The sequence below is a fragment of the Macrobrachium rosenbergii genome, chromosome 10 (assembly GCF_040412425.1).
Source record: "Macrobrachium rosenbergii isolate ZJJX-2024 chromosome 10, ASM4041242v1, whole genome shotgun sequence".
Classification (NCBI taxonomy): domain Eukaryota; kingdom Metazoa; phylum Arthropoda; class Malacostraca; order Decapoda; family Palaemonidae; genus Macrobrachium; species Macrobrachium rosenbergii.
Genome location: NC_089750.1, coordinates 44,536,527 through 44,564,056, shown reverse-complemented (window position 1 = coordinate 44,564,056; position 27,530 = coordinate 44,536,527). Strand labels below are relative to the sequence as shown.

The following is a 27,530-nucleotide window of genomic DNA, read 5'->3' as shown; positions in this document are numbered from 1 at the left end:
TGTGGACAGAGGAGCTGATATGGAGAGAAACATACACCAGAGTGCAACAAAAATTCTGTTTAAGAACTGGTAAACGGTGTGTCAAGGTTCTAGTCTTCTAGAGAGAATGAGAGAAGTTAGAATTAGTACTGTTTTTTTAAGGGGGGGGGAGCAAGGTTATGTGGGACTGGAAGAAAACTATGGGTTAATGGCATAGCAAAAGTGTTCTGAAGAAAAGGACCTTCATAACCATTAGCATAAATATATACAAGAACAATTTAAATCAGGGAATCATATTTAAGGGAGATCAACAATTAGTTTACTGGGTTTTTGTGTTGTTCATATTTAAGAGTCCTGAATCTGTGTAATTTGTGCCTTCCCAATGTTTCGCTGTTGATTCAGCATACAAATCAGAGGAAAACTGTAAAAAAATATTCTTACACTCTAACATGAATCACTGAATACATAATCAATACCAACAGTTACCTCATTTGGAATTTGTATAGTATCTCTTGAGTCTTGTGCACACTGGAGGCCCATAATGAAAGGCACTGGGGCATCAAGGAAGTGATGAAGTGACGTAGGTAAGATTGGCACATACACATGTTGCCAAACAAATGGAAATATCAAAGCGCTTATGCTCTCCGCAACTAGCATAAGCTTATCGTAATCTGGAAAGAGAACATAACTAAGTAGTAATATTCTTAAACAAAATATGGTATACTCCATATCTATACTTTTGTATACATGAAAACTGGGTAGAGGAAAAATGTTGGTACTGGCGGGTAAAAAATAATAACTAAAATGTCTCAAACTCTGGTCAATATCTCCTAAAGATACAAAAACATTCCACTGTTATGACAAACAATTCAATATGACTGCATGTCAAACCTTCATGATGTGTTACTCACCACTAGACACCAGAATAACCTGATTTTCCAGGAGAACACACGTGAGGAGCTGAACGACACTTTCCACTCCAAGACCCATGAAAAAATCCCGCAATGAATACTGCAATGATAAGATTACAAATCAGTGGTATTCTCATATTTCTTCATGAAATTCTTTTTTTTAGTACTGGAATGTTCTAAGTTATGACTTACGGGATATTTTCTCATCCTCACACGTAAGTCTACAATATTCATGGCAAGGAGCAACCTGATGTTTTTAAGGAATGTTTTTTCAACAGAAAAGACACTTGATTCCCCTAAAGCATATGTTTTTCATAAGAATTTACGACAGACCTTCCTGCATTACCAACTTCATTAAGGAATGTAATGAATAATGTAGCATCACAGTTCACTTCTATCTAAACTCTTCGCTGACAGAGAAAAGGTTGTCATTTTCCAAAACACATGCAATCAAGCAGTACAATGGAAATAAAAGCTTCAAATATGGTCCATTTAAATTTTTCTCACTGAACACTGTTAGAAAAATCACAAATTTGAAGGAACTGTGCATTTTTCCTAGGAGGCAAACCTACGCTTTTATAATTGTTTAAGAAAAATGGATGTGGTTGATACCGAGAGATTTTGAAAAATGATGACTGCGCCTAGGGAGGTATTCACAATAAAATGCGAACGGGATTGAATTGCAGTAATCAGAATCATACAAAAACAAGAAACAAACACAAGATAACTAACAACTGTTAAAAGTTTCAATCCGCGTCTGACAAATGAATGTTAAATTATTTTACACAAGTTTATTGCAACATTGATTTAAAATGTACGACACGTAGAAGTGCTGCGTCATTGCACAGACCTATACCGTCCGTTTCAAATAAGCTAATGAATGTCCCCTTCATGAATAAAGTGTTTGTATTACAAAAGCCCTGTATTATTATACATAATGCAGCATTTCATTCATACCGTATACTTTACTGTACTACACTATGTTAACCTAAGCCGTGCGTACATTACACTGCAAATACATTTGCACTGCAATTGCACATAAAGGCACGTGATCTCACTTCATTTTACAGATTCCAAAGAATCATAAACATGTGAATCCCAATAAATCCCATAGCCACCTATATCTGCAATGATGGTACAGTAGTTCGTTTTAAAAAAGAACACCGGAATCATATTATTTTAAAGTACTTATATACGTTTATTATATTTTTGTAAAATGAGTCAACCCCAAGTGTTTAACCATCCTCTTAACTAACAAAGTACACGATTCCTTCGTTTACGTAGCATTACAAGAAAGGAGTGTTAGTACTGCATATTACACAGCCACATTTCAAACACTATAGCAACCCCCTCTCTCTCTCTCTCTCTCTCTCTCTCTCTCTCTCTCTCTCTCTCTCTCTCTCTCTCTCTCTCTCTCTGATACTTGCGGCAAGTGGACAAATGGCAATGGCCACCACAGCAAAAGAAACTTAAAGGATGTTATGATATCCTACAAAAGTTGGGCGAGTGTTACAAAGGAGGAAAAGTCTTCTTCACTACTGAATAATCACAGCTCACTCCTACGCAGTATCCTGCGCAGCTTCGGGACTTGGGAGTGTTTGTTCATAATGAGATTGCCTTAACCACCATTTGACGGTGATTAAATCATTTGCATGTATACACCTAGTTACAATTTTCACTCATAAAGGCACACAAATAGCCGTATCTTCCTATTTTTACGGTTTTCGATATATTAATAAATTAATATAAGTACTATTTGCAAATGAATGCGTAAAACAGAAATTTATTCCTGTACTATAACACTTTCTTTAATAATTAATTCGGAGATGCTAAAATGCATCGAAGTTTCTTCACAGCTGGGTGAATTATCGTTCTACTAATGCCTGCAAGCGAAAAAATATAATTAATGCCTCGACGCTTACTTTTTAGAGCAAGTCTAAAGATAAATAAGAGATAGTTTTTATTTCAGTTGCATTAGGTTTTTTAGCGTTTCTAGCACTTAAAAATGTTTAAATCTCTTTCGTCATTTATACATGTTGTATGATGTTGAAGAACGTTTTAAAATCCATATTTATTATAAGGAAAGTACTTACTCTTCTCATCTGCTTCTTACCTCAAATAAGGGGACCTCGTGGCTGGTAGGACGGTAGCAAATATGCATTCTCCCTACGCAGGAGAACGCTACGCAACGGCCGGGGGGCGGGGCTGGGACTTCGTACAGCAGGTTGTACACATGCGACTCTAGACTAACACCACTACTCTCACACTGAATAAAAAATCTGCCAAGACAAAAATCACAATTATATAAACCATGAATACAAAATCAAAAATGATTAAACAAGAGAACATGAATTAGAAAACAGTGCCTCCAGATCTGGCAATATCCCGAGTTTTTACTCCGAAGATTATGGGAGTGACCTTAAAATGAACAAACGAGGCTCATATATATATATATATATATATATATATATATATATATATATATATATATATATATATATATATATATATATATATATATATATATTTATTTATATTTACATATGTACAGGAGAAATGGGACATAGTTAATTAAAACGGGATGACATATAAACACCATAATATTTCCATAGGTGTGTAAATATCTAAGTGATCCAAATCCCAATGATACTTTAAAAAGGAGTCAAGTTCGTCAAAACTCTTTTAGTTAAGAGCATAATTTTTAATTAACTACTTTCTTACACAATAAATAAATCTTAGATAAAAAGAGAAATAAATGTCTCTATTACGCGTATAGATGAATGAACCAATTAAATAGGAACAAACAAAGCAGCAGAACGGAATGGATGGCGCGTATGCTCACCTATAAAGACCTTTGAGAAACTTCCTGGCGGAGAGGACGTAGGGGTGCTGGCCTACGAGCGCGATGCATTTCGTGACAAAAAGCTGATCTTTGGTGATGTCGTAGAAGTGGAGAGCAGCCGGGGACTTGGGCGCCGACAGACGGAACTGACGCGGCAGCGACCTGGTGTCCCGGCTGGGCGTCGCTCCTGACGAAGCTTTGGCGTGACTGCTGGACATCTCCGTCAGGTATACAGACTGCAACGAGAGGACAAAGAGGTGATGTGATTGCATCTCGAGGATGATGAGGGAGGCTCGACTTCGACTGTTTCTCAGTTATCAGATGACTCTTGATGGTGAAATGATGATGTTTATTGCAATGTATTTGCACTGGAGTGAGAGTGTCTGCTGTCAGTTGCATAATTATGCCTGGGAAGACCTTATGATCATGATAAATTACCCTCTGATAGCCGAGTGCATTTCACACAATTACATGCAATACAGATGGATAGAAAGACGAGAAATTACGCCTTATACTTTAAACCACAACACTTAAGAGTGAACCGAAAAATCAAACAAAAGGTCTACGAGTGATTACAAGACTAAAAAGATTTTGAATTACAGTTCAACAGCTAATAATCAGCAATTCCCCTCCAGATATTTTATTTTAGGAACTGAGCATCATACATTAAAGACCCAAGGGACAAACCCCTTCCCTTCCCTTCCCTCTCTGCCACACAAACACAAAAATGAATAACTCAGTACCTGGAGTGTGTGCATAGCAGTACATATCTGCTTGGAATTGACTTCCTCAAAGAAGACGTAGGCAAAGCCATACGCCCTAGATCCATCTTCTTTGGTGACCAGAAACGGGTGGAACCGAGGTTCCAACACATGCTTCTGGGTGCGGAACTGCAGACCACGAGGCAGGCACAGCTGAAAAAGGAAAAACAAAGGAACCTTATTATGTTAATGATGATGATAACCCGCGAAATGGAATCTGCAGCAGAGGGAACATTGGCGATATATAAGAACATACATTTCCGCAAAAGTAATAATGGCGTATCATTTCTAATATGACAATTTTCTTGGCATACTGGTAATTTTCCCGGACATCTTAAGAGGTCACATTCGAGCGCGTGTTTGACCGCGCAATTGCACATTAATAGACATCATTTCGACAGTTTCTTTCAACCGTTCGTACTGCCTGCACTAAGCGTTGGATTCATGTCATCTTGGCTCATTTTCCGTCTTTCGTCGAAAACTGCCAGCATGATTATCAGAAAGACCCTCAAAATAAAAACTATAGGTCAGCAAACACAAAACACACACACATACATGCATACATATACATACATACATATACACACATACACACACACACCTGAGAAAACTATTCCAAAAATTTTACCTGCATATTAAAACTGGAATGGTTTGTGACATAACCCAATTTAAATCTACCTCATTTTTGTTCTTCTATGCTGACAAGTGGACAGGGCAAAACGAACCGAAACTGCAAAAAGTTGACGAGCAAAATGTAAATGACGACGAGAGCAACAGCTTACTTCGATATGAACATTTTATACTGTGGAAATTTTTACAAGAAAACTTTGATCTTATTAAAAAAAAGTTACTGCTTTTAAATTTTGTGGGGAAGAGTTGCATTTTGCGACTGAGAATGATACGGTCCTTTCCGCCTCCATCTTATTTATATGACATTCCCATTAGCTAATGATCAAAGATTTCGCCAGATCCGGTGAAAATAAAAACTGTCCCAGAAAATGACGCAAGGCATCACAGAGAGAGAGAGAGAGAGAGAGAGAGAGAGAGAGAGAGAGAGAGAGAGAGAGAGAGAGAGAGAGAGAGAGACTTTGTCATTGAATTCACACGTATGAATCTTTTATACCCTAAAATATTAAGCCGTGAATATCCCCCTTAATATCGAATCCACTTTACATTGGAAATAACTTACACCCAAAGGGGAATTATATATGTTAAGAGTATCTACCATCTACCTTGGTCAAGATTTGAACCTATTCATTTTGGGACTAATACAGAGGTAGACATTCAACTTATCCACAATGCCATCCACAATGGTATCAACATATATTTAAGTTGATTTTGACCGCAGTACATATTCCGGTCTGATTCGGGTTCTGTACTTGAAACATAAATCTGTAGAGGTCGTGAGACTGACAACCTCCTATTCAAGGTCCAAAGAAAGGGAGGTCAACCCGCGGAAGGCACAAAATGACTCGCTACCTGCGCATCCTGGATTATGACGTCAGAGTAGACCTCCCGACCTTGTTTGTCCTAGGTCAGGCTCCTGACTTCTCATTCGTTTACAAACTAGACAGGTGATTGGCAGGAAAACATTTGTACTTCCCTATTTTTATTAAATCAGCAGGTCTTGTGTCTTACCGTAGTGGCGCTGCTGTCATTCAACAAAATGGCAAAATACTGTGCTTTGTACGGTTGTTCATCGAATTTAAAAAAAAAAAAAAGACGTGATAATGTTAAGATTTCACCGCTTCTCTACATTTCTTCCTCCTATTGACTTGTTGAGGGACCTGAGTGCTGTGCCACTCTACCTCCGCCTCCTCCAAGAAAACAAGTATGTGGTGAATAACATATGTATAAACAAACATATAGGTATGTACATGCATAATGCACACACACACGTGCAAAAAAATAGATACATACATATATACACAACACACACACACACACATATATATATATATATATATATATATATATATATATATATATATATATATATATATATATATATATATATATATATATATCTTCTTGACAGCTAAGAGGTCACAGTCACTGTATTTTCGTTGTTTCCCAGCCGGTCGGTAGTTCGAATCCACTGGTGACCAAGCAATTATCACTTATAATATTATTGGGTGCAAGTTATTCCCGAGGTATAGTGAACTCGGTGTCAAACGAAATTTTTATATTTGTGAATATAAAAAATGTCACGGTGGATGTGACACACACATAATATATATATATATATATATATATATATATATATATATATATATACATACAAACATTGTTATGTATGTGTATGTGTGTATATATATATATATATATATATATATATATATATATATATATATATATATATATATATATATATATATATATATATATTATATATATATATATATATATCAATATATATATATATATATATATATATCAATATATATATATATATATATATATATATATATATATCAATATATATATATATATATATATATATATATATATATATATATATATATATATATGAGTCCTGAGCACTTTAAAATGCTGGGCTGTTTTAAAAACAAATCATGTTGCACAGAGCGCGGTGTGCTGTAAACGCTGTGACCGTTTAATTGCATCAACCTGAATATTTTAAATAGAAACTTCCTGCCACAAACTATTCCTAATTAAATGTTTCGTACAAACAGCTTTTATTCAGTTTCCCCATTAACCTTCTTTTTTATTGTTCCTCGGTGTGTTTTTAACATGCATGGGCTGTCACTAAAATCCCTAAAGGAACACATACAATAGAAGCTTTATGAAAAATAATAGATAAATATCTATATCTGTATGTATATATATATGTGTGTGTGTGTGTGTGTGTGTGTGTGAGTGTATGTACACACACATATGTCGTTACAAAAATATACACACAAGTATATTTCATATACTCACAAAAGGAGGTAAGTATTTTTTCTTAAGTGGACAAGCCTCACATTTTCATCTGTAAGCCTTCGCAGACCAGTATAACTTTTTAACTGTGCTGAACTGCGTAAACATAATTTTAAACTTTCCCCAAGAATATAGCACAAATACATTTCTCGCATCGGACTCGATGGTCTCTGAACTAACACCAGTTACCCTTAACACATCAACCAGTCAAACCTTACGTGGAATCGAACCATTTATCTCTTAAATCCAACAGGCGCCGTCACTTCCCAATTCTAGCACTTCCATGAAAAGGTTGTCAAGGTAACACGTCTATAACGTCATGGGTTGGAAATTTCTGCGGGACGCCCTGCCATTTTATCTGGAAACCGATCGAAACAGCATACTCTGAATACAGAACAGACGTCATTGAAAAAAAAAAAAAAAAAAAACTCGCACATGACAACGGAAATTGAGCCTCGCAGCACTATTTCCTTGGCATAAAATATTCTACAGTATCTTGCGTGAAAAGGCCAGCAGGATCCAAACTAGTCATTCCTTTGTTAAAGGATCAAAAACACCTTTACATTTTTTCTTTGTAAAATCAAACAAGAATATTTAAATACGAAATACGTGTGCGTATACCTGCACATACAAGGGAGGTACCTTTTATCAGACGAGACAAGTATGTTACCTTTTATTCTGCCTGTTTGGTGGCATCGTTATATCTCTGACAAAGTTATTTCAAAATCGAAGAATTAAATGATCAAAAACTGCTTTTTCCAGCATTAATAAATAAATTATTGACAACATTCATTATATAAAACAGATTTCCCACAGAATGAGAGGAAGAAAGAAAACAAGAAAAGCATCCCAGGCATTTCGATGCCGCTTCCGGCATTAAACGCATCATTAACAAGAAGAGCTCATTCCCAGCAAAATTAGAAGTTAATGACATGCAATGCACATTACATTCTGTCCTCTTGGCGCACGATTTCTTTTCATGGTTGACCTCACCCTACGATGCAGCATCAACTTATCTTGTCATTCCCGAGACTGACACAAAGTATTTCATCAATATCTCAACCCACTACCATAAATTCAGTCTTCCAATTAGCCTTCCATGTCCTCCTCTTCTCGCTTGCCATTCAGTCTAACACACACACACACGCGCGCGCACACACACACACACACACACACACATACACATCCTGAGGAGGAACGGCTGGGGAGCTACAGCCAATTCTTCCCTTTCCATTCCGTATGCACAGGAGGAATGGGCTACCCGCCCTACCTACTATCTTAAAAAAAATAAATAAAATTGAGGAGGAAAAGGGGGGGGGACGTCTACAACAGAGTCCATACATCCGGTGGGACGAAAATCTCTGGCACCAATGGTAAAGTACTGAATATTTAATGAATGGTTCGCCCCCTGTGGGATAAGAATACCGCGTCGAGGCCCTCCCATTTTGACTATACACTTACAAAGCAATGAACACCCACATCTGTTTTTCTCTCTTATTTCTTTCTCTCCCTTCACACTAACTGCTCTCCCTTCACACTAACTGCTCTCCCTTCATACTAACTGCGACCCAAAACAGTTGTCTAGGTTAATAGTTGTTAGGTTAATAGAGGCACCACAGATTCAAGGAAAATCGCCCATCTCGCTATCTTAATTATCTTCGGGATTCGAACACACACACACACACACACACACACACAGAGAGAGAGAGAGAGAGAGAGAGAGAGAGAGAGAGAGAGAGAGAGAGAGAGAGAGAGAGAGAGAGAGCAAAATTAAGTGGTGTGTTACAGGTGTTATAAGACAGTGAGAAAGATCACTGTCTTAAAAATACGAGGAAACCACGGTACACTTAAATCTTGAATACGTCAGTTACAAAGCATAAGATAAAAAAAAATGCAGAAAAGAAATCCAAAAGAACTGAGAGACCCACAGGAAATAGGGCCCAGAACTTGTTGACGGAAATGAGCTTGTCTAATGGGATTTGTGAAGGACACCAGAACCATCATATAATGTCACTTCCAGCTCTTAGCCTTTGGATCAAATCCCGACTAATAAAATGATTCTAATTACCATTTTGCACAGGCGCACTGACACGCGCGCACCGACCTCAATCTCGGCATCGAGCCAGTCAAACCAGGAGTTTCGTTCTTTTCAAATGGCACACAGGATTAATGAAGGCGGTGATGAACCTGGTCGAAGTGTCAGAGGGAGGGGAAGGGGAAGGGGAACGGGAAGGGGAACGGGATGGGAAAGGTAGGGCCAAGGGTAAGGAAGACGGTGTGGGTGGAGGAAGGTGTAAGGGAAAGGGCGAGGAACTAAAAAGAAAGGGGGGGTGGGGAGCCCGGTGACCACGAAATCGCGCACTAGAGAGAGAGAGAGAGAGAGAGAGAGAGAGAGAGAGAGAGAGAGAGAGAAGGGGGGGAAGGGGTGTAGTAGTGGATGGGTGTAAAGAGACAGACACAAGGTCCTTCACAGTGATTGGATACGAGAGAGGGAGAGAGAAGTTGATGGGAGAGGGGTAGGGGTGGGAGGGAAGGAAGATGTGGAGGAGACAGGTGGGGGAGGCGGCTTTGTTCTGTGCGAAGGAGAAAAGGAAAAGGGAAATGATCAAATAAGGACAACAGTAAGGAGAGAATTCTGGAAACGAGATTAACAGATATAATGATCATGTAGGCGGCTGTATACAGAGATGACCAAAGTAAAATCTTATATAAACGTAAGAAGATTATAGATTTCTATGAGTGAGAGAGAGAGGCATTCCAAATAGAAACAAAAATGGAATTGAGATGGTGGTTGGGGTGCAATTCCTCAACTGCAGGAACCCAACTACTTGCAAGGCCGCAGCGCTCACATCTGTTCTCACATAAATAGGTGAAACTTCCGTTTGGCCAACCAAGTAAATTGGTCTCTTCCAGTGAGATGCCTGGTTGATGAGTCAAGGGTTCCTCTAATCCCCTCATCTAATAAACAAAGAGTGCGTTGTTCCCTAACGTCAAATGGAAACGCAAGCTAGATAATGGACGTAGCCAGAACAAATATTTATGACTCTTAAATAATAATAATAATAATAATAATAATAAATAATAATAATAATAATAATAATAATAATAATAATAATAATAATAAAATCCGGGTGGGTCTTTTTTGTTTGGCCGCCCCGGGTGGGGGCGGGATAGGTAGGGGATCGAGAGGGGTATGGGAGACATGACGGATAGAACCAGGTTCCAGCGCAGCGTAGCGTGCGCCATCAAGCTCGTAATAATAATAATAATAATAATAATAATAATAATAATAATAATAATAATAATAATAATAATAATAATGCAGTTATAAGTTTATGTAAGTGGGAGGCCAAACGAGCAACCAGCCCTTTCGCAACCTAATTTCATCATAAACTGTGAAATCAAAGTCAGCACTGCTTCCAGGTACAACGGCACCGGCTTGGACGAAACGAGACCTAAATCTGAATCTACAAAGACTGGAAAATACCCTAGACATCAAATCGGACACTTTAAGATAAGGTCGTCTCCGAAAATACGACTAGCAGTCATTTTATTTCTCCTGCTTTCTCTTGATGGTAGTTTACTTCTTGTTCACTTGCTTATTGCCGTTTGAAACGCCGTGTCCCACACGGCAACGCAATTGCCGTGATTAAGGCAATCACAGTGGCACTCCCTGCAGTCTGCAATTCCGTTCTTAATTGATGTCCTAATTAGACTGCCTCGTGTTATCAGGCTCTCTCTCTTTCTCTCTCTCTCTCTCTCTCTGGGATAAAAAAAATGGGACAACCTTAAATGAAGAAATTTTTGTCATAACCAATTATTTTTCTTTTAATATTAATAACCATTCCTATTCTATTCTAAATTCTTAATTCGCTTCTCCTAGAAGTGCGCTCTCTCTCTCTCTCTCTCTCTCTCTCTCTCTCTCTCTCTCTCTCTCTCTCTCTCTCTAGAGCAACCAATTATGAAAAACTTGTTACTTTTAACAGATAGACAGATTGATATGTTTTCTCTCTCTCTCTCTCTCTCTCTCTCTCTCTCTCTCTCTCTCTCTCTCTCTCTCTCTCTATATATATATATATATATATATATATATATATATATATATATATATATATATATATATATATATATATATATATATATATATATATATATATATATATATATATATATATATATATATATATTATATATTTTATATAGTGAGTGCGTGTTTATATGTGTATACATACAAAATATAAATCTATCTATTTATCTATTAAACAACAAATCTTTTCATACAAGATTGCTTAATTTCAAACATCACATTTTCAATAGTTGGATTAGATCCTACAAAGAACTGTGTAACAGAGCTAAACCATATTCAAGCCTAACTTTTAAGTCGTTTTGCTCAGAGCTTTATCAGAGCAATTCCCGACGGTATGAAATGCAATTTAGCAGGCTGGCTAAAATCAATGCAAAATGGATTCACATCCTTTTTTTTCTTTCAGGACTAAGCGAAGTTTAGACAGAAATATATACATCATTAATAATAATCAACTCACAATAAATAATAAAATGGTGACGCATATACAACATTATACTGAAAAGGATTAACCAATCAAGTATTGAAAAATAGATTAAAGGTATCAACCCTCTAATAAAGTATTAAAGAAACATTCAGTCCCTTACAGACGTTCTCTTAAATTATTCAGTGGGAGGCTATATCAATCGAGACTCTTTTGGGTCTAAACCGATGAAACCAGTCATTTCAACTTCCATACGAAAAGCGAAGAAAAGCTCTTGGAAGCAACGAAAGAAGGACCTCACCTCACCCTCTCCCTTTTTCAGCACGTCGCAAATCATGCTTCCATTTTATTATGCTCTCGGCATAATAAGATGAAATCTTGTGGACCAGACCTCGCCTTCCATAAATCTTTCAGGGAGGTCTATGAAAAAAGAATAAGTCTTGCCGAAGAGAGCATCTTGCTCAGTATAGCGCGGACAGTATACTGAGAAAAAAATGAACAAGGACAGATACTTTGAAAGGTGATCAAGATCGAAAGAAAAAGGGTGCAAGATAGAAAGTCTTCTTCTGACCTTCTTTTATCCGTACTGATGGTTTTTCATGATACCTCCACGTTTGAGCTAGACAAGGTTATGACGCTGACCGTCCCATCCGCCATGGCACAAAATAAAAACTAATGCTCAGGCCAGCATGAGCAAAATCGGCGGTTTGGTATTTGTGCATAATGGATCGGATTTCGCGAAATATATACAGGGCCATTCCCCATTTGCAATGGGAGGTTATAAACCTGCGTTCCACAGCGACTGCAAAATGTGATTCCAGAGCGTTAATTAAAATCTGTGACCAGTATTATGGTGATATTTTTTATTACCCTGTTATTGTTATGACTGTGGAGCGAAAGAATGGTGATCGGCTGATTATGGACCACTCGTGATCGAATTATCAAAGCAGGGATGATGATGATAATATTAATTACAAAACATATTGATTTGCGTTGTTGTCTGAGAGAGAGAGAGAGAGAGAGAGAGAGAGAGAGAGAGAGAGAGAGAGATTGAATAAACCGTTTGATTAATAGCAGACCTCAAAATTGACATCGTTGACATCTGTTTACATTAATCCATACATATCAGTTATGTATCCAAATACTTTTTACAGTCCCATTACGAAAGAAACCAGAGCATTTGAACACCTGGGTGAAAAAAAACAGAAGCAAGCAATAGACCCAAAACTCTTTTTCTATTAATACTACTAATGATATCAATAACGCTAGTGACAGTTACACGGGAGTGAATTTGATGCAAGATTAATTATACTGTGTATATATATATATATATATATATATATATATATATATATATATATATATATATATATATATATATATATATATATATATATATATATAATATATAATATATATATATACACACAGTATATATTACAGACCAGGGTGCGCCCATGTGCTACTGTATCCAGCAAAGTCCCATTACGCAAAAAGTGAGCTCCTACAGAATGAAATGCAACTCTTCTCTCTCTCTCTCTCTCTCTCTCTCTCTCTCTCTCTCTCTCTCTCTCTCTCTCTCTCTCTCTCTCTCTCTCTCTCTCTCTCCACGATTCGAGTTAGCTGAATAGGTTGTAAAACTTTCTGCCAAGGAAGATGAACGTTAGTCTTTACAATGATAAATACTGTTTTAACATATGTTGTGGTCTTGATGCGGCTCCTATACTTTAATGTTATAAATGCTGCATGCGAACTGGCAACAGTTTATATGGATGACCAGGAGGTTGAACGGTTAAAATTCTTGAGACACACGTTTCTACGATGAAACTCTGCTCTTTCTTTCTAATGTATGAGACAGGGATATGACTCACACGGTAAACCCGTCTATGGCATTTGTGTGATTACCCCAAAGTTCCGACAATGGCCCAGAGATAAACTCCAGAGGTTGTCCAACTGCAGTCTGCACTGAAAAACATAGTCTCAATCCAGAGAGAGAGAGAGAGAGAGAGAGAGAGAGAGAGAGAGAGAGAGAGAGAGAGAGAGAGAGAGAGAGAGAGGGGCTGTCCACTATTTTATGGGTATCTTACGTGCACAAACACACACTTTATATAATATATTTTATATGTATAACACACACATACATACATACATACATACACACACATATATATATACATATATATATATATATATATATATATATATATATATATATATATATATATATATATATATATATATATATATATATATATATATATATACTTTGAGGATTTTATTACCAATCCGATAGGCATACATATGCCACTTACATTCCTGAGAGAGAGAGAGAGAGAGAGAGAGAGAGAGAGAGAGAGAGAGAGAGAGAGAGAGAGAGAGAGAGATTCATTATAAAACCAGCTGTGATTTGCCGCATAAACTTGACATGCAAATAGGGAAAATAACATTTTATCGTTGGGCCGCAGCATCCTGAATCACAGCAACTAACGTTGCATATGAATAAATTTCCCGGGTATGCAGCTGAGTATTTCATCATCATTTCATCAGATACATTCTTAATCACTTTTGAAAAATGAAACATCCGTGAATAGAGTAATTTCTGCATATAAATATTAGCCGGCTTCTCTGCCGTCATTTAAGATGGTCCATCGCTTCCTCGAGGTGCACTGGCTTGCTGGCCCCATTAGTCATGGAATGGTGCTCATCCTAAAAATTAACTGCGAAATATTTTCCTCCATGGAAAAAGAAGAATTCAACTTAATATCTTTTTTTTAAATAATCGAGTCCAGTATGAATGCCTTTCAATATAATTCCCAAAGCAAGATTATTCTAATACATGTATGAATGTCGCATGATTTGGGGACCAGACTTTAGAACCTGGGTCGACTGACCAGTAAATAACGTCATTGTACAAATATCACTTTAGCATGAAATGACCCTCTCTCTCTCTCTCTCTCTCTCTCTCTCTCTCTCTCTCTCTCTCTCTCTCTCTCTCTCTCTCTCTCTTTCCGTGAAGAGTACACATATCTGCACTTGCAGGCACACACACACACCGCATACGAGTTTGCCAATAAATCGTCATAAATTGAAGTAATTCCCAAAAGGCACCATCAAAAATAAACAAACGAACAAAGATATGGCCAAAACACCAGTGAGTGCCAATCTGTGCAACCGCAAGCCCCTTTTCCAGAAGAATACTGCCAGGTACACAACCCCACTCCCACACACCCACACAAAGCAAAGACGCATCTCTTGGAGAAAATACGAGTTCCGCCAACGACACATTGACGCCGTTAATTAAAGGAATTCTTCCTCATCCCCCGGAAGCTCATAGGCACGTTCCGCTCCCTCTCCGCTGACTTGAATTTTCACGAGGAAGGACATTTTTGGCTCAGATTTAAACGTACCAAGTTATAGTCCCCTACTAACCCCCCCTATGGCCCCACCCCCTTCTTCGTCCCTGTCTCCGCCCTCCTCTATCTCATATACACTCGAGCCTTGGCGCAGAGGGTCAATTACATTTGGCCTCGACTTGAGAAGGCTAAATGAGGTTATTTCTCTGCTGTTTTATGTTTCCTAGATTTCATTTCAATTCTGCATCTGCTAAATATGGAATAATAAAGAATATATCTCATTTGTCAGATTCATATTTATACGTAATCTTTATCTTATTTTAATAATCTAGTCAATTTAGATGATCTTATCTAGGTAAAACCATACCGGTATCGTTAATCAATGACTATATAATCTTACTAATGAAACTAAAAGCACAAAAATTATTTCTAAGTTGAGAAATTTTTATTTTATGATTATTTACATCACAGAGAAGAGATATGGTATGGGGTTGACCAAAGTTAAGTTATAATTCCATTCCTAAGAAAAAACATTAATCTTTTCACATAATAATCATTTAGTGGTAATAAGCAAAACATTACAAATACTTAGAAAGCACAGAGGAAAAGAAATGCATGTAAACAGCAAACCAAACCAGAACCGGAAATAAGACAATGTAACACCAGTAGTAAGGAAGCCAAGCTGTCACCTCATTTTAATTTCTCGGGAAATGGTCGTGGCCAAGTCCCAAGTCCCAAGCTCCACCTACGTCCGCATAAAGTTCCCTCTATCTAACCTCCTTGCTCTACGCCATCACCAACCCCACCACCCCCCGAAACCCGTGCAAGTCCCACCCGCTTCCTTGAGAAAAGCCCAATCAGGTGTCAAAACTCGGAAGAGATAAAATCAGGTCGGTGATGCTGATGGTCGCCAGGGAGAGACACTTCGCCAGCGCCCCCGAGGGGATCATCAACGACGTCGTTCCTCAAACTTTCTTCACAAAACCCATTCTTTTAGTTTTTCACCTCGGCCGAACCTTTCTGCGAGAGATAAATTCGTTTCTTTAAGAGGTCATAGGTACCAGCGTTCATTTTTTTTCTTTGCCCGCTGGTTAAGCTATAAATCTCAAACACCCCCCTTCATGGACAACACTCAATTCGGAGTCATCACTTCTTTGCTAAGATTTGGCTTAATTTTGTCACATTCATCAACTCTAGTGAATTACATATATTGTTCTTTTGCCGAATTAGAGTGATTAGTTTTGTTTATCAGTATTTCAAAACCGTTCTCACTCTTCATCTGGATACTGTACTCAATATATGAAACCTTACATATTTTGAAGAGCGGCAGATGATACTAACCAGAGATTTTCACGTAGATGTGAGACACGGTTTCGTAAATCTATATCACCATTGATAATAAACTGAATAATTCTTATGCAAAAAACAAGGATGAGGAAGGATTTACCGCAGGACTACGGACTATTAAATGAAACAAGACTGGCAGACTTTCTCCCCAAAGAATAAAGCACATATGTCGCTCCTTTACATTCCAACGAACGAACTTACAGCACACTTACCTGGCTGTCAGCCTCGGCTTTCGACATTCATGTCCAACTGTCCAACCATATGTCTGTCTCCTGTCATATACTCCATCACCTTTCTACTCTCTCTCTCTCTCTCTCTCTCTCTCTCTCTCTCTCTCTGGTATGACACTGTCAGAAAACAGTACCACAACAACAGAAAAAGACAAGAGCGTTCGCAGCCCGCAAACCTCTGACAAGGATGAAAGATCCACCTACAAAAAGGTCCCTTTCCCCAAAATGTTACTTACTTTCCCATCTCTCTCTCAATACCTATTCACTTGTTGCTAGTTACGAGGCCTAACTTTAGTAGAATTTCCGTACAAGTCTACTCCTAACTTTCTACGTAATCCTGCTGACAAAGTAAAGAACAAACACATAAACTGACAAATAAAAACTGAACCACAACCTCCTTCCTTAGTATAAAAGGTAATAATAATAATAATAATAATAATAATAATAATAATAATAATAATAATAATAATAATAATAATAATAATAATACCATCGTTGAATAGATGATCACCTTTGTACCTAATAGCATTCGATTCAAACTATAGTTAATACTTCCATACAAAAGGTACCACAATAATAATAATAATAATAATAATAATAATAATAATAATAATAATAATAATAATAATACAATCGTTGAATAGATGACCACCAATTGGCATTCAATTCAAACTATGGTTAATAAACGTAATAAATACATGTCATGATTATCACAGCTGGGCTCTGGCCAGAATAAATATAGTGAAACCTAATGTCGATTTGAGCCAGACGCCATTACAGTAATGAGAAAAAAGTGAGAATGACACATGGCGAGATCTGAGAAAACCAAAGTAAAAAAGCCATAATTATATATCACAAATACGGTGCATATAAGCCACTCTCTATCGGTGTTTGCATGGTAGCCAATACAAACAGCCTCCTCTCTCTCTCTCTCTCTCTCTCTCTCTCTCACCATATATGTATATGTATATGTATGTATGTATATAAATGTGTGTATGTGTGTCACCACTTTCTGGAATATAAGTATTGTGCTTGAACAAAGAAAGGGCAGTGAAACATTGTAACAGGAACATCGCAACAACAGTACCATTATTATTATTATTATTATTATTATTATTATTATTATTATTATTATTATTATTATTATTATTTCAACTAAAGTTTACAATCATATTTAATTCGGTCATGCTATTACCCAACTTACGAAGCAGTGGAAAATAAATTCTCTCTCTCTCTCTCTCTCTCTCTCTCTCTCTCTCTCTCTCTCTCTCTCTCTCTCTCTCTCTCTCTCTCTCTCTTTGTATGTGTTTCTGGATTTAGCTTTCGTAAACAATGTCCGACTAAACAGCGCGAACAATGACATCCTTTACTCACCATCTGCACTGCATGGTGGTCGAAGGGCATGGCGGTTGGGGCATGGTCTGGGTAGTATCCAAGGACACGTCCTTTGTAGCTCCTCTCCAAGGGGGGTAGAACCACCACCTCCCCTGTAAAAGCAAAAAGGCAATATATAGAAACTTTAACATTAACATTTGCTAAAATAAGGAATAACAAATACTATGCTAAACAAAATATATTAATAGACAAACCTTTTGCAACTGTACATATTTGTACATGTATTTATATGAATACCTTTTCAGGTTATCTAACACTGTTCTACGAAGTTTAAAAGGCTCATTAAAGCACTACTTACACGGCAAAACCATATACTTCGATTAACAATCTGTAATCTTGATCAGAATTACACACACACATTAACATATATATATATATATATATATATATATATATATATATATATATATATATATATATATATATACATAAATGTATTTGTATATATATATATATAATATATATATATATAATACATAAAATGAAAAATATTTAGAGACTCCTAGTACCCACAACTATAAACATGTGTATGGTATATTAGTATTGATATCTGCTAGTGTAATTGCCTCTAATTACTATTATAGACGAAGTGGCTAATTAGTGTATATGCCGAAGTGCGGAATGCAAGAGATGCAAGCGAATAAACTTGCAGGCATACTATACTGTAGCTTGCCATCCCGAATGACGAGTCAATGCGATGAAAAATGCGACGGTTTATGGGCTGCATTCGCCGGGATTTGGGAAATTTCATGGTCCAACAAATTTCGACACGGGGAAACGCCAAAAGGGGAAGGGTCTGAACAAATATGATTTCATATTACGGGATTTTTTTATGGCAATAACAATGAGCGTACATTCCCGGGGAGAGACTTTGCTATCGAGGGAAAGAGAAGGATGGGAGGCGCGTACAGTAATAAGGAGGGAGCAGTTATTCGGAATAAACTGGAGTCGTAATTTCGGCAAAGGTGATACACACGGAGTAACATGGCGGCTTTTAAACTTTTTGTACGCTTTGGATATGCCCTTGTGTGTGTGTGCGTGTGCGCGCTCATCTAGTTGGTTACACAACGCAACTGGATTTAAAAAAAAAAAAAATCTAACGAAAACATCATATAATAGTAAAAGTGCTGCGATACAAACAAACATGGTTAGAAACGAGGACTAAAGCATTAATAACGCAAAGTACCGAACAGTATTCAAGTGAAATTCGTGAGCAAACTCTTTCAGAGAAGTCTATTACAAGGTTCACGATGATTAGTGGTGTATAACCTAAAGACCCCAAGATTACAGGCTACCAAGAGCAAAAGTCCGCAATGGCTAACATAGCAAACTGGCCATCACGAAACAAAAAAACAAAAAAAAAAAAATGAAAACACATTTTGACCAAAGTACGGAACAAAACCACAGTATGTTCGCTTGCCAATAAATGCGCACGCGCACTCGCGCAACATAGTGGGAGAATAAGACGGCAAGGCTTAACGTTACTCTTGGACTTATACGACTGGGGGTGATCTCAAGTAAAAAATAAACTTAATTGTTTAATCATTTTTTGTGAACTTTCCTTTGGAGGTCTACCTTCCATTTTTGTCCTGAAAGAAGTTGATATTTTTTCTCTTGCTAATAATAAAATATATCTTCGGCGTTATGACTATGGCTGTTTCGACCTCAGTTACTAAAAATCAATGGACTTATCGCAGAATCATCTTCCCCTACGAAAAGGAACTCTCGAACCATAGAAGAGATGACTCACTCCAATCAATACGCTGACCAGAATGAAAATCCACAGATTCTGTCTGGCTGGTCTCTTGAATTCTGGGGGCGAGGATCGGCCAACTTGTTCTAAATGACAGTCATCTCACCGCTGCTTATTCGTACAAGCCAGATTAATTTTTTCATGATTATGACAGGCAGGTGTTTACAGTTGCAGAACTAAAATTGACTGGTGACAAGAATGTGTTTATATATATATATATATATATATATATATATATATATATATATATATATATATATATATATATATATATATATATATATATATATATATATATATATATATATATATATGTATATATATATATATATATATATATATGTATACATACATAAATAATAAGGATTCTACTAGTCACGTATGTCATTGTAATAACCACAATGCCCTCTTAACTTTCCGATTTCTTCATACTTTTTGGATACGCTTGTCACTACAATGCCTAAAGACCCTAGGGAAGAACAATATGAAGAAATTCTGACGTCCGTGGCAAGATTCGAACCCGCATTCGGTTTATCAGAACGAGGTCCCGTTAACCCACCTGACTACGAGGAGAGATAAAAACTTACTGCTGTTCATACATACAGTAGTACATTATACTGTATACCTGTTAAATTCTGATACATTTATTAGATCTGGAATAGACCCATCCTCACCATCGTTTATTGCTTTTTAGGCTGAAATATACGTACAGGAACTACTCATCACTTTTTTACTAGATATGTGTATGTAATATTCTCCAACTGTCAATGCAAGGGACTCTGGCGGTATCCTTTACTGAATCTCCTGTTAGTTTTCAATACAAATTAAACAGTTATATATATCTTAAAAGTAAAAAGCAGTTTAAACTGGCTGAAAACGCAATTACAGCCCCAAAGCTTGTGTTATTTAAAAGAAAAATATTGCAGTTCGTTCTCCCCACAGGCATACTGCCATTTTCCTTGGCATTCGCCGGCAATACCGCTCACACGGCCACGCTTAGCAACATCTAATCAGAGAAGCCTTAAACTCCCATTAATATCCGTAACTTCCACCGCATTGTTCATACAGAGGCCATCCGCTCAGCTTTATTTCCTGCACGAAACCGCCAATTACTAAGGATTATCCAGCCACGGACATCCCACTATCCTTCTTCGCCTGGTAACAGCCGATTACAGGAGGGCAGAATACATTTTGCAAGCATAAAGGCGCTCTCATTAGAAAATAAATATTCCACGATAAGAATGTCTGCATTCCTCAAGCAATGTGTGTACCGAGGGTGACAGTTTTTTCCTTTCCATAAAATTAAAATATATAAGAAAGTTATATAGTGAATATATATAATAACTGCCAGGGACTTGCGCACTCCTTTTCAAGTATACTTGGGGAACAGTGATATCTGTGTGTGTGCATACACCGCACAGGTGAAATAACTATAATTCAAAATTTAAAATGTAACAGTGCAGAACGCAGCGAAATACAAAGCCAAAAACACACAATATGTGGGAAACTTGTGAGATAAAGATATAGAGACTTAAGCCAAACAAATCTTATCAGAGATAAGCCATTATGTTAAGGCCTTTGCCTGACCACCGGTGACGACAGATGACCCTAACCGATCCAAGACAGAGAGACAGTTTGCCATTTATTTCCAAACGCGTAGTTTTGCTCCCGACTGAAATAGCAGTTCTCATATTTTATAAGGAATATTATTCTCAAGTGCAAGCGCTTTGATATGAGCCGTGTTCGTCCTGTCTTCGAGCGGACAAACAAGCAAACCATCTTGAGTCTTCCTCGACCAAGGCCAAGGGAATGAAGAAGGAAAACAAACGCCACTTGTTGGCGTGGCGTCGCAGAGCGAAGAGCCATGATAGTATCTGGGCCCCAACATAGCAGACAATGGTAACCTCCTTGGCTGCAGACAATAACGAAAACCCCCAAACAATACACTCCCTCAAGAACAATCCCTCAAGTACAATGTCGATCAAGTCGGCCTGAAGGTTGCCAGGCCAAGTAAACCCTGTCCACTTTTTCTTTTTTTTTTTTCAAGAAAGAGAAAAACATACTACCCCTTCTGCACAAAACAGTCTTCAGGAAGAGTACGCCAACCTTTCTACGGAAGAGATTTTCAAGAAAAGAAAAATCGATTTCTTTTACAAAAACGAAATTTTTTAATAAATTTTTTTTTATAATTAAAACAATCATTAAACACTCTTACCGGATGATTTTTTTGATGAAACATAAAATGTAGTACCAATTAAACTCTGCCCACGAAAGTTTGTCAAATTAAAACAAATCAACCGAACATGCACCAGGCACTCTCCGCGAGAAGGCTTTTTAAGACGAAAGAACTAAGTCACTCTTCTGGGAAGGGATTTTTAAAGACAATGTTCTTCGAAAATTTCTTTATATGAACAAGGAAAAATAAACTCAAGTGTTTATGAACAGTTTTTCTTCCGAAGGAAAACTTTACACTAGAAAAAGAACATGTCGGTTTAGAAAAGAGAAACGTTAAATATTGTCCACGGAACACTTATGTGTTAAGACAACAGTAAAAAACAAGTTCTGTTTTGCCCATTCCTTAATTAACCACATATATACAAAATATAAGTAAGAAATAAGTATCCATAGTTTCACTATCGCCACACACACACATTGTGCAAATGAATCAGATCACCGGTCTCCTTACAAAGGACGATTATTCTTTGGACCTTTCGCACTGAACCACAAAAACAACAACAATGATGTTGGCGTCATGGCTATGTGCAGAACGCTGTCATTAACTGGATATCCTTGGAAAGCCACATTTCTTAGGGGTCTTTCCCCTTTACGCTCGATAGCTCTCATTTACATCACACAAAAGCAATAAACGAATAGGAAAACAACAAAAGGGAACATTTTATTTCTCATTCTTTCCTCTTACAACAGTCACATTAAATTTCCTGTGGTCATTTCTTTCTTTTCATACCTCAAACTCTACAATCATGACAGACGGAAACCTCTGAATACAGTCATGTTCCATATTGCATATGTGCTTGTCATTGTGACAGTGAACGCATTAAAGGCTTACCGACTGTCCGAAATGCCTTCTCATCGGTACATCCATAAATGACATGGGAAGGTTAACGCGTAAACACGAGTACCACTAACGAATGAACATGTAAATCAAGTATACATACATTAATGTGTATGTATATATCTGTGCATATATATTATTGTTTTTACACACACACACACACTCTCTCTCTCTCTCTCTCTCTCTCTCTCTCTCTCTCTCTCTCTATATATATATATATATATATATATATATATATATATATATATATATATATATATTATTCTCTCTCTCTCTCATATATTTATATATATATATATATATATATATATATATATATATATATATATATATATATATATATATATAAGTTCTTCATTGGAATGGTGGGTAGAGCTCTCGGCTAGCACGCTGTTGGCCCAGCGTTCGACTCTCTGACCGGCCAATGAAGAATTAGAGGAATTTATTTCTGGTGATAGAAATTCATTTCTCATCATAATGTGGTTCGGATTCCACAATAAGCTGTAGGTCCCGTTGCTAAGTAACCAGTCGGTTTTTAGCCACGTAAAATAAATCTAATCTTTCGGGCCAGCCCTAGGAGAGCTGTTAATCAGCTCAGTGGTCTGGTTAAACTAAGATATATATATATATATATATATATATATATATATATATATATATATATATATATATATTATATATGAGCTTTTGTCATATAGGCTACACAATGATATTTTTTTATTCATCAACATTACGCTACAAATGTGGGTGAATATCAAATTCACTCAACCTCAGATAACACACACCGAAGGGGATTATAAATGATAGGGGATTCGTCACCAGGGAGACTCGAACTCACGAATTGTTGAGAAGCAACGACTTTTAAAACAGTGACTGTAACCATTCGGCTATCAAAAGAGGTGAATATTAATCTGAGGTTGAGTGAATCTGATATTAAATTAAAGACATTTGTAGTTTATGTTTGTGTACATTAAATATATATATATATATATATATATATATATATATATATATATATATATATGTATATATGTATGTATAAATTTGATATGTATGTATATTATGCAATATTTATCAACATTCGAGATAAATTAAGCTGCCAATCAATGAAGGTTGCACAAACACAGTTAAACTTTCGATCACTTAACAAAGTGGAATGTGTAAAGATACAATTGATGAATAAAAAAAATTACAAAACCGTAAAAAAAAGAAACGGGACTGCAAAAACATAACTGTTGTCATACATGACAGGTCATTTCTTACGTGTAAAAAAAACTCTGAAGTAATCGTATAAAATATGATAATAAGTGTTTCCAATTCCTCTGGAATTCAGTTCTCAGAAACTGGAAATCATCTTCAGATTTCTCTGGCCTTTGAGAGGTGTGGCCTATAACCACCTTTCGCAATAATACAGTATATTCAGCGTTTCCAAATGACACTAAGTGAATTTTTCCACGCTCACTTTTCAATCCCTATCCAGTGCATTTTCTTTTTCCCTGTTTAAAGACTCCTTTCTACAAAGGCCGAAGTGCCACACCTCTCAAAACTTACCAATGACTTTCTATATTTCCCTTTTCAAAAAACTGAACCCACTTTCCTTGGGAAGAAAAAAAAATCTGCTCGTCATGACTAATAACGACAGAGACCCAGAAACAGGGCCCTTCAATTAGCGACCACGCGACCTCATCCAGCGTGTTACATCACGGCGTTTATTATATAATAGAAGACAAGAAACAGGAAGGCAATCATGATCTTGTCACAGATCACTGACCTCCAGGCACAGTAAATGATACTGCATTGTCATGGATGGTTAGAAGTCGCCCACTCGACTCTCGCTTTTCCTAAGAACATCTTCGGATTATTCACTTCACTGGCTACAAGAATATTCACCATCTTCGAATAACGGACACCTACTCTCTTGGCCAAGTTTTCATCTTCAGCTCCACATTTAACCCAACGGCATATGCTGTATAATAGGTTGGGTTAAGAATGTGACTCCTCTCACTTCTAAATTCAGTCACAGGAATGGAAATTTTCGTGTTTTTCATATTCTTCTTAAAGTTGCGATTGTAAATTCTAACCAAGAAGTGGTAAGATAGTTTCACGATGACTCGAAATTTTGTCATTCACGAAAGAAAAGAAACTGGTTTGAACTACGTGTATGTATGTATGTATGTATGTATGTATGTATGTATGTATGTATGTATATGTATATATGTGTATATATATATAATGTGTGAATTTCTTTCTGTATATATGTGTATATATATATATAATGTGTGAATTTCTTTCTGTAAAATTTTTTAAATTTTTTCTCCAGGAAAAAAGCCCATGAAGGAAACAAAAAACTGAATAAGTAATTATACTGTATATTAGCCCAATACACATCGGCGCTCGTCTCGATGATAAATGAGAGGAGGTGTGAGAGGCTATACCTTTATAGGTAGAAATGCATTTTGGACTGAAATGGCTTAAATTCGTATTAAGATTATCATCTTTATGAAGGCATTCCGTCCGGATTTGCCTTCCTCCTGGCGAGTTCTTGTTTTTTGCTCTTGAGGAATGATGGATAACAGGGTTCCGTTTAGGCCTAAGAATTTCCTTCTTTTAGCACGTATCTCGGACATATGATTTGCTCACATTGTTTATTTTCTTTTCTTGTAAATCAGATATATACTTACAATAAACCTCTATAACAAAAACAAATTTTGAAAATTAATACTTTCTCTATAAAACCCAAAAGCCTAAAATCGAGAGAGAGAGAGAGAGAGAGAGAGAGAGAGAGAGAGAGAGAGAGAGAGAGAGAGAGAGAGAGCCCTTGACGTCAGAAGGCCTAAATATGTATTGAAATGTGATCTCGGCGTCGACCTTCCATTGCCTATCGAATAAAAACTGAACTGGATACACAAGACACGATAACGGTCGGCGCCGCCACCACACAAAGGTGAACGAAAATTTGGAAGAAAAATGTGAAGAGAAAAGAAAAGAAAGAGAACGTTCCATACTTTTCACCTGGGTCTTTGTGGGCCTCTTTCGTCTTATAGGAAAAAACTCTCACGCTCTGTAAAAGCAATATATGCCTATAAAACTTCATTAGTGTGAAATATATTTCTCTATTTCTCTCTCTTTCTCTCTCTCTCATATATATATATATATATATATATGTGTGTGTGTGTGTGTGTGTGTGTGTGTGTGTGTGTATATATATATATATATATATATATATATATATATATATATATATATATATATATATATATATATATATATATATATATATATATATATATGTGTGTGTATGTATATGTATTCTATTTCAATTAAGTTTCCGATATCGAATTGGTATGGCTTAAATAAATCTGACTACACTTAAATGTCATGCCATTTTAAAACACACTCTCTCTCTCTCTCTCTCTCTCTCTCTCTCTCTCTCTCTCTCTCTCTCTCTCTCTCTCTCTCTCTCTCTGTGGTGGCCTTCGCGGAATGCGCACAATGGAAATGGAACAAAATCACACAACTAATCTGCGCCTGTATAAAGAACTAATTTTCCTCCGAGTTAGCCACTGATTAGAGCTTCCACGTCATCAATGACGTAAGCAACAGCAGAGCTACTGCTTCTCGGAATATGCGTTCAAGAGAGAGAGAGAGAGAGAGAGAGAGAGAGAGAGCACTCTTGATTAAGTCATTATTTCGTTTATTTTCGAGTTTATTCTTTTACTTATATACATACTATTTTCCTTTTTAAAACCTGCGTAACGGGTGAATGATAATATAGACTAGTTCCGATGAATGTTAGCTTTATTACTATTATTATTATTACGAAAACAGGATTAGTTTTTCAACGTACAAGGGCTTATTCCAATACTACTTCAGTTTACAGATTTACTCAATGAATACGGAGCTTACGAGATCTTATTTTAAATCACATTTAAGAGATTCACTAGGAATACAACTTGCTTCTCGGTTTCGTTCTGAGAGAGAGAGAGAGAGAGAGAGAGAGAGAGAGAGAGAGAGAGAGAGAGAGAGAGAGAGAGAGAGAGAATATTAACAAAAGCAGAGCAGCTGTCTGCTTTCAGAACAACGAACCTCGCGTGTGTTTGTAGGTACATAACATTTCCAGACGAGACACCATCAATAGTACCCGGAACACCATGAAAGCACATCCCCCATTTACAGTTACGTCCATCAAAAGGAGAGAGAGAGAGAGAGAGAGAGAGAGAGAGAGAGAGAGAGAGAGAGAGAGAGAGAGAGAGAGAGAGAGAGAGAGACTTCCCGGACAGACGAGAGCGGGCACGAATAAAGTGCCCACTGCAAGGTCTCCGTTTCTAGGAAGACAGATGAAAGTATTTGGAAAAAAAGCAGAAGTAATAAAAAGTAATGTAAACCTGAGACTGCCAGAGCATCTCTTGTAATCTTCGCTATCTCAATTGCAGGACAA

General features: G+C 36.9%; 1 protein-coding gene across 6 annotated transcripts in view; it reads right to left on the bottom strand.

Moving 5' to 3' along the window:
- Nucleotides 1-27,530, bottom strand: part of pns (pinstripe) — a 213,642-nt gene that overhangs the window by 57,926 nt on the left and 128,186 nt on the right. For all 6 annotated transcript variants that reach the window (XM_067110205.1, XM_067110203.1, XM_067110207.1 and 3 more), the window contains exons 2-7: nt 18,246-18,358; nt 4,476-4,646; nt 3,733-3,968; nt 3,004-3,169; nt 891-990; nt 466-650 (exon numbers count right to left, since the gene is read on the bottom strand). In XM_067110205.1, coding sequence (XP_066966306.1) covers nt 466-650; nt 891-990; nt 3,004-3,169; nt 3,733-3,968; nt 4,476-4,646; nt 18,246-18,358 — 971 coding nt within the window. The remainder of the gene's footprint in view (nt 1-465; nt 651-890; nt 991-3,003; nt 3,170-3,732; nt 3,969-4,475; nt 4,647-18,245; nt 18,359-27,530) is intronic.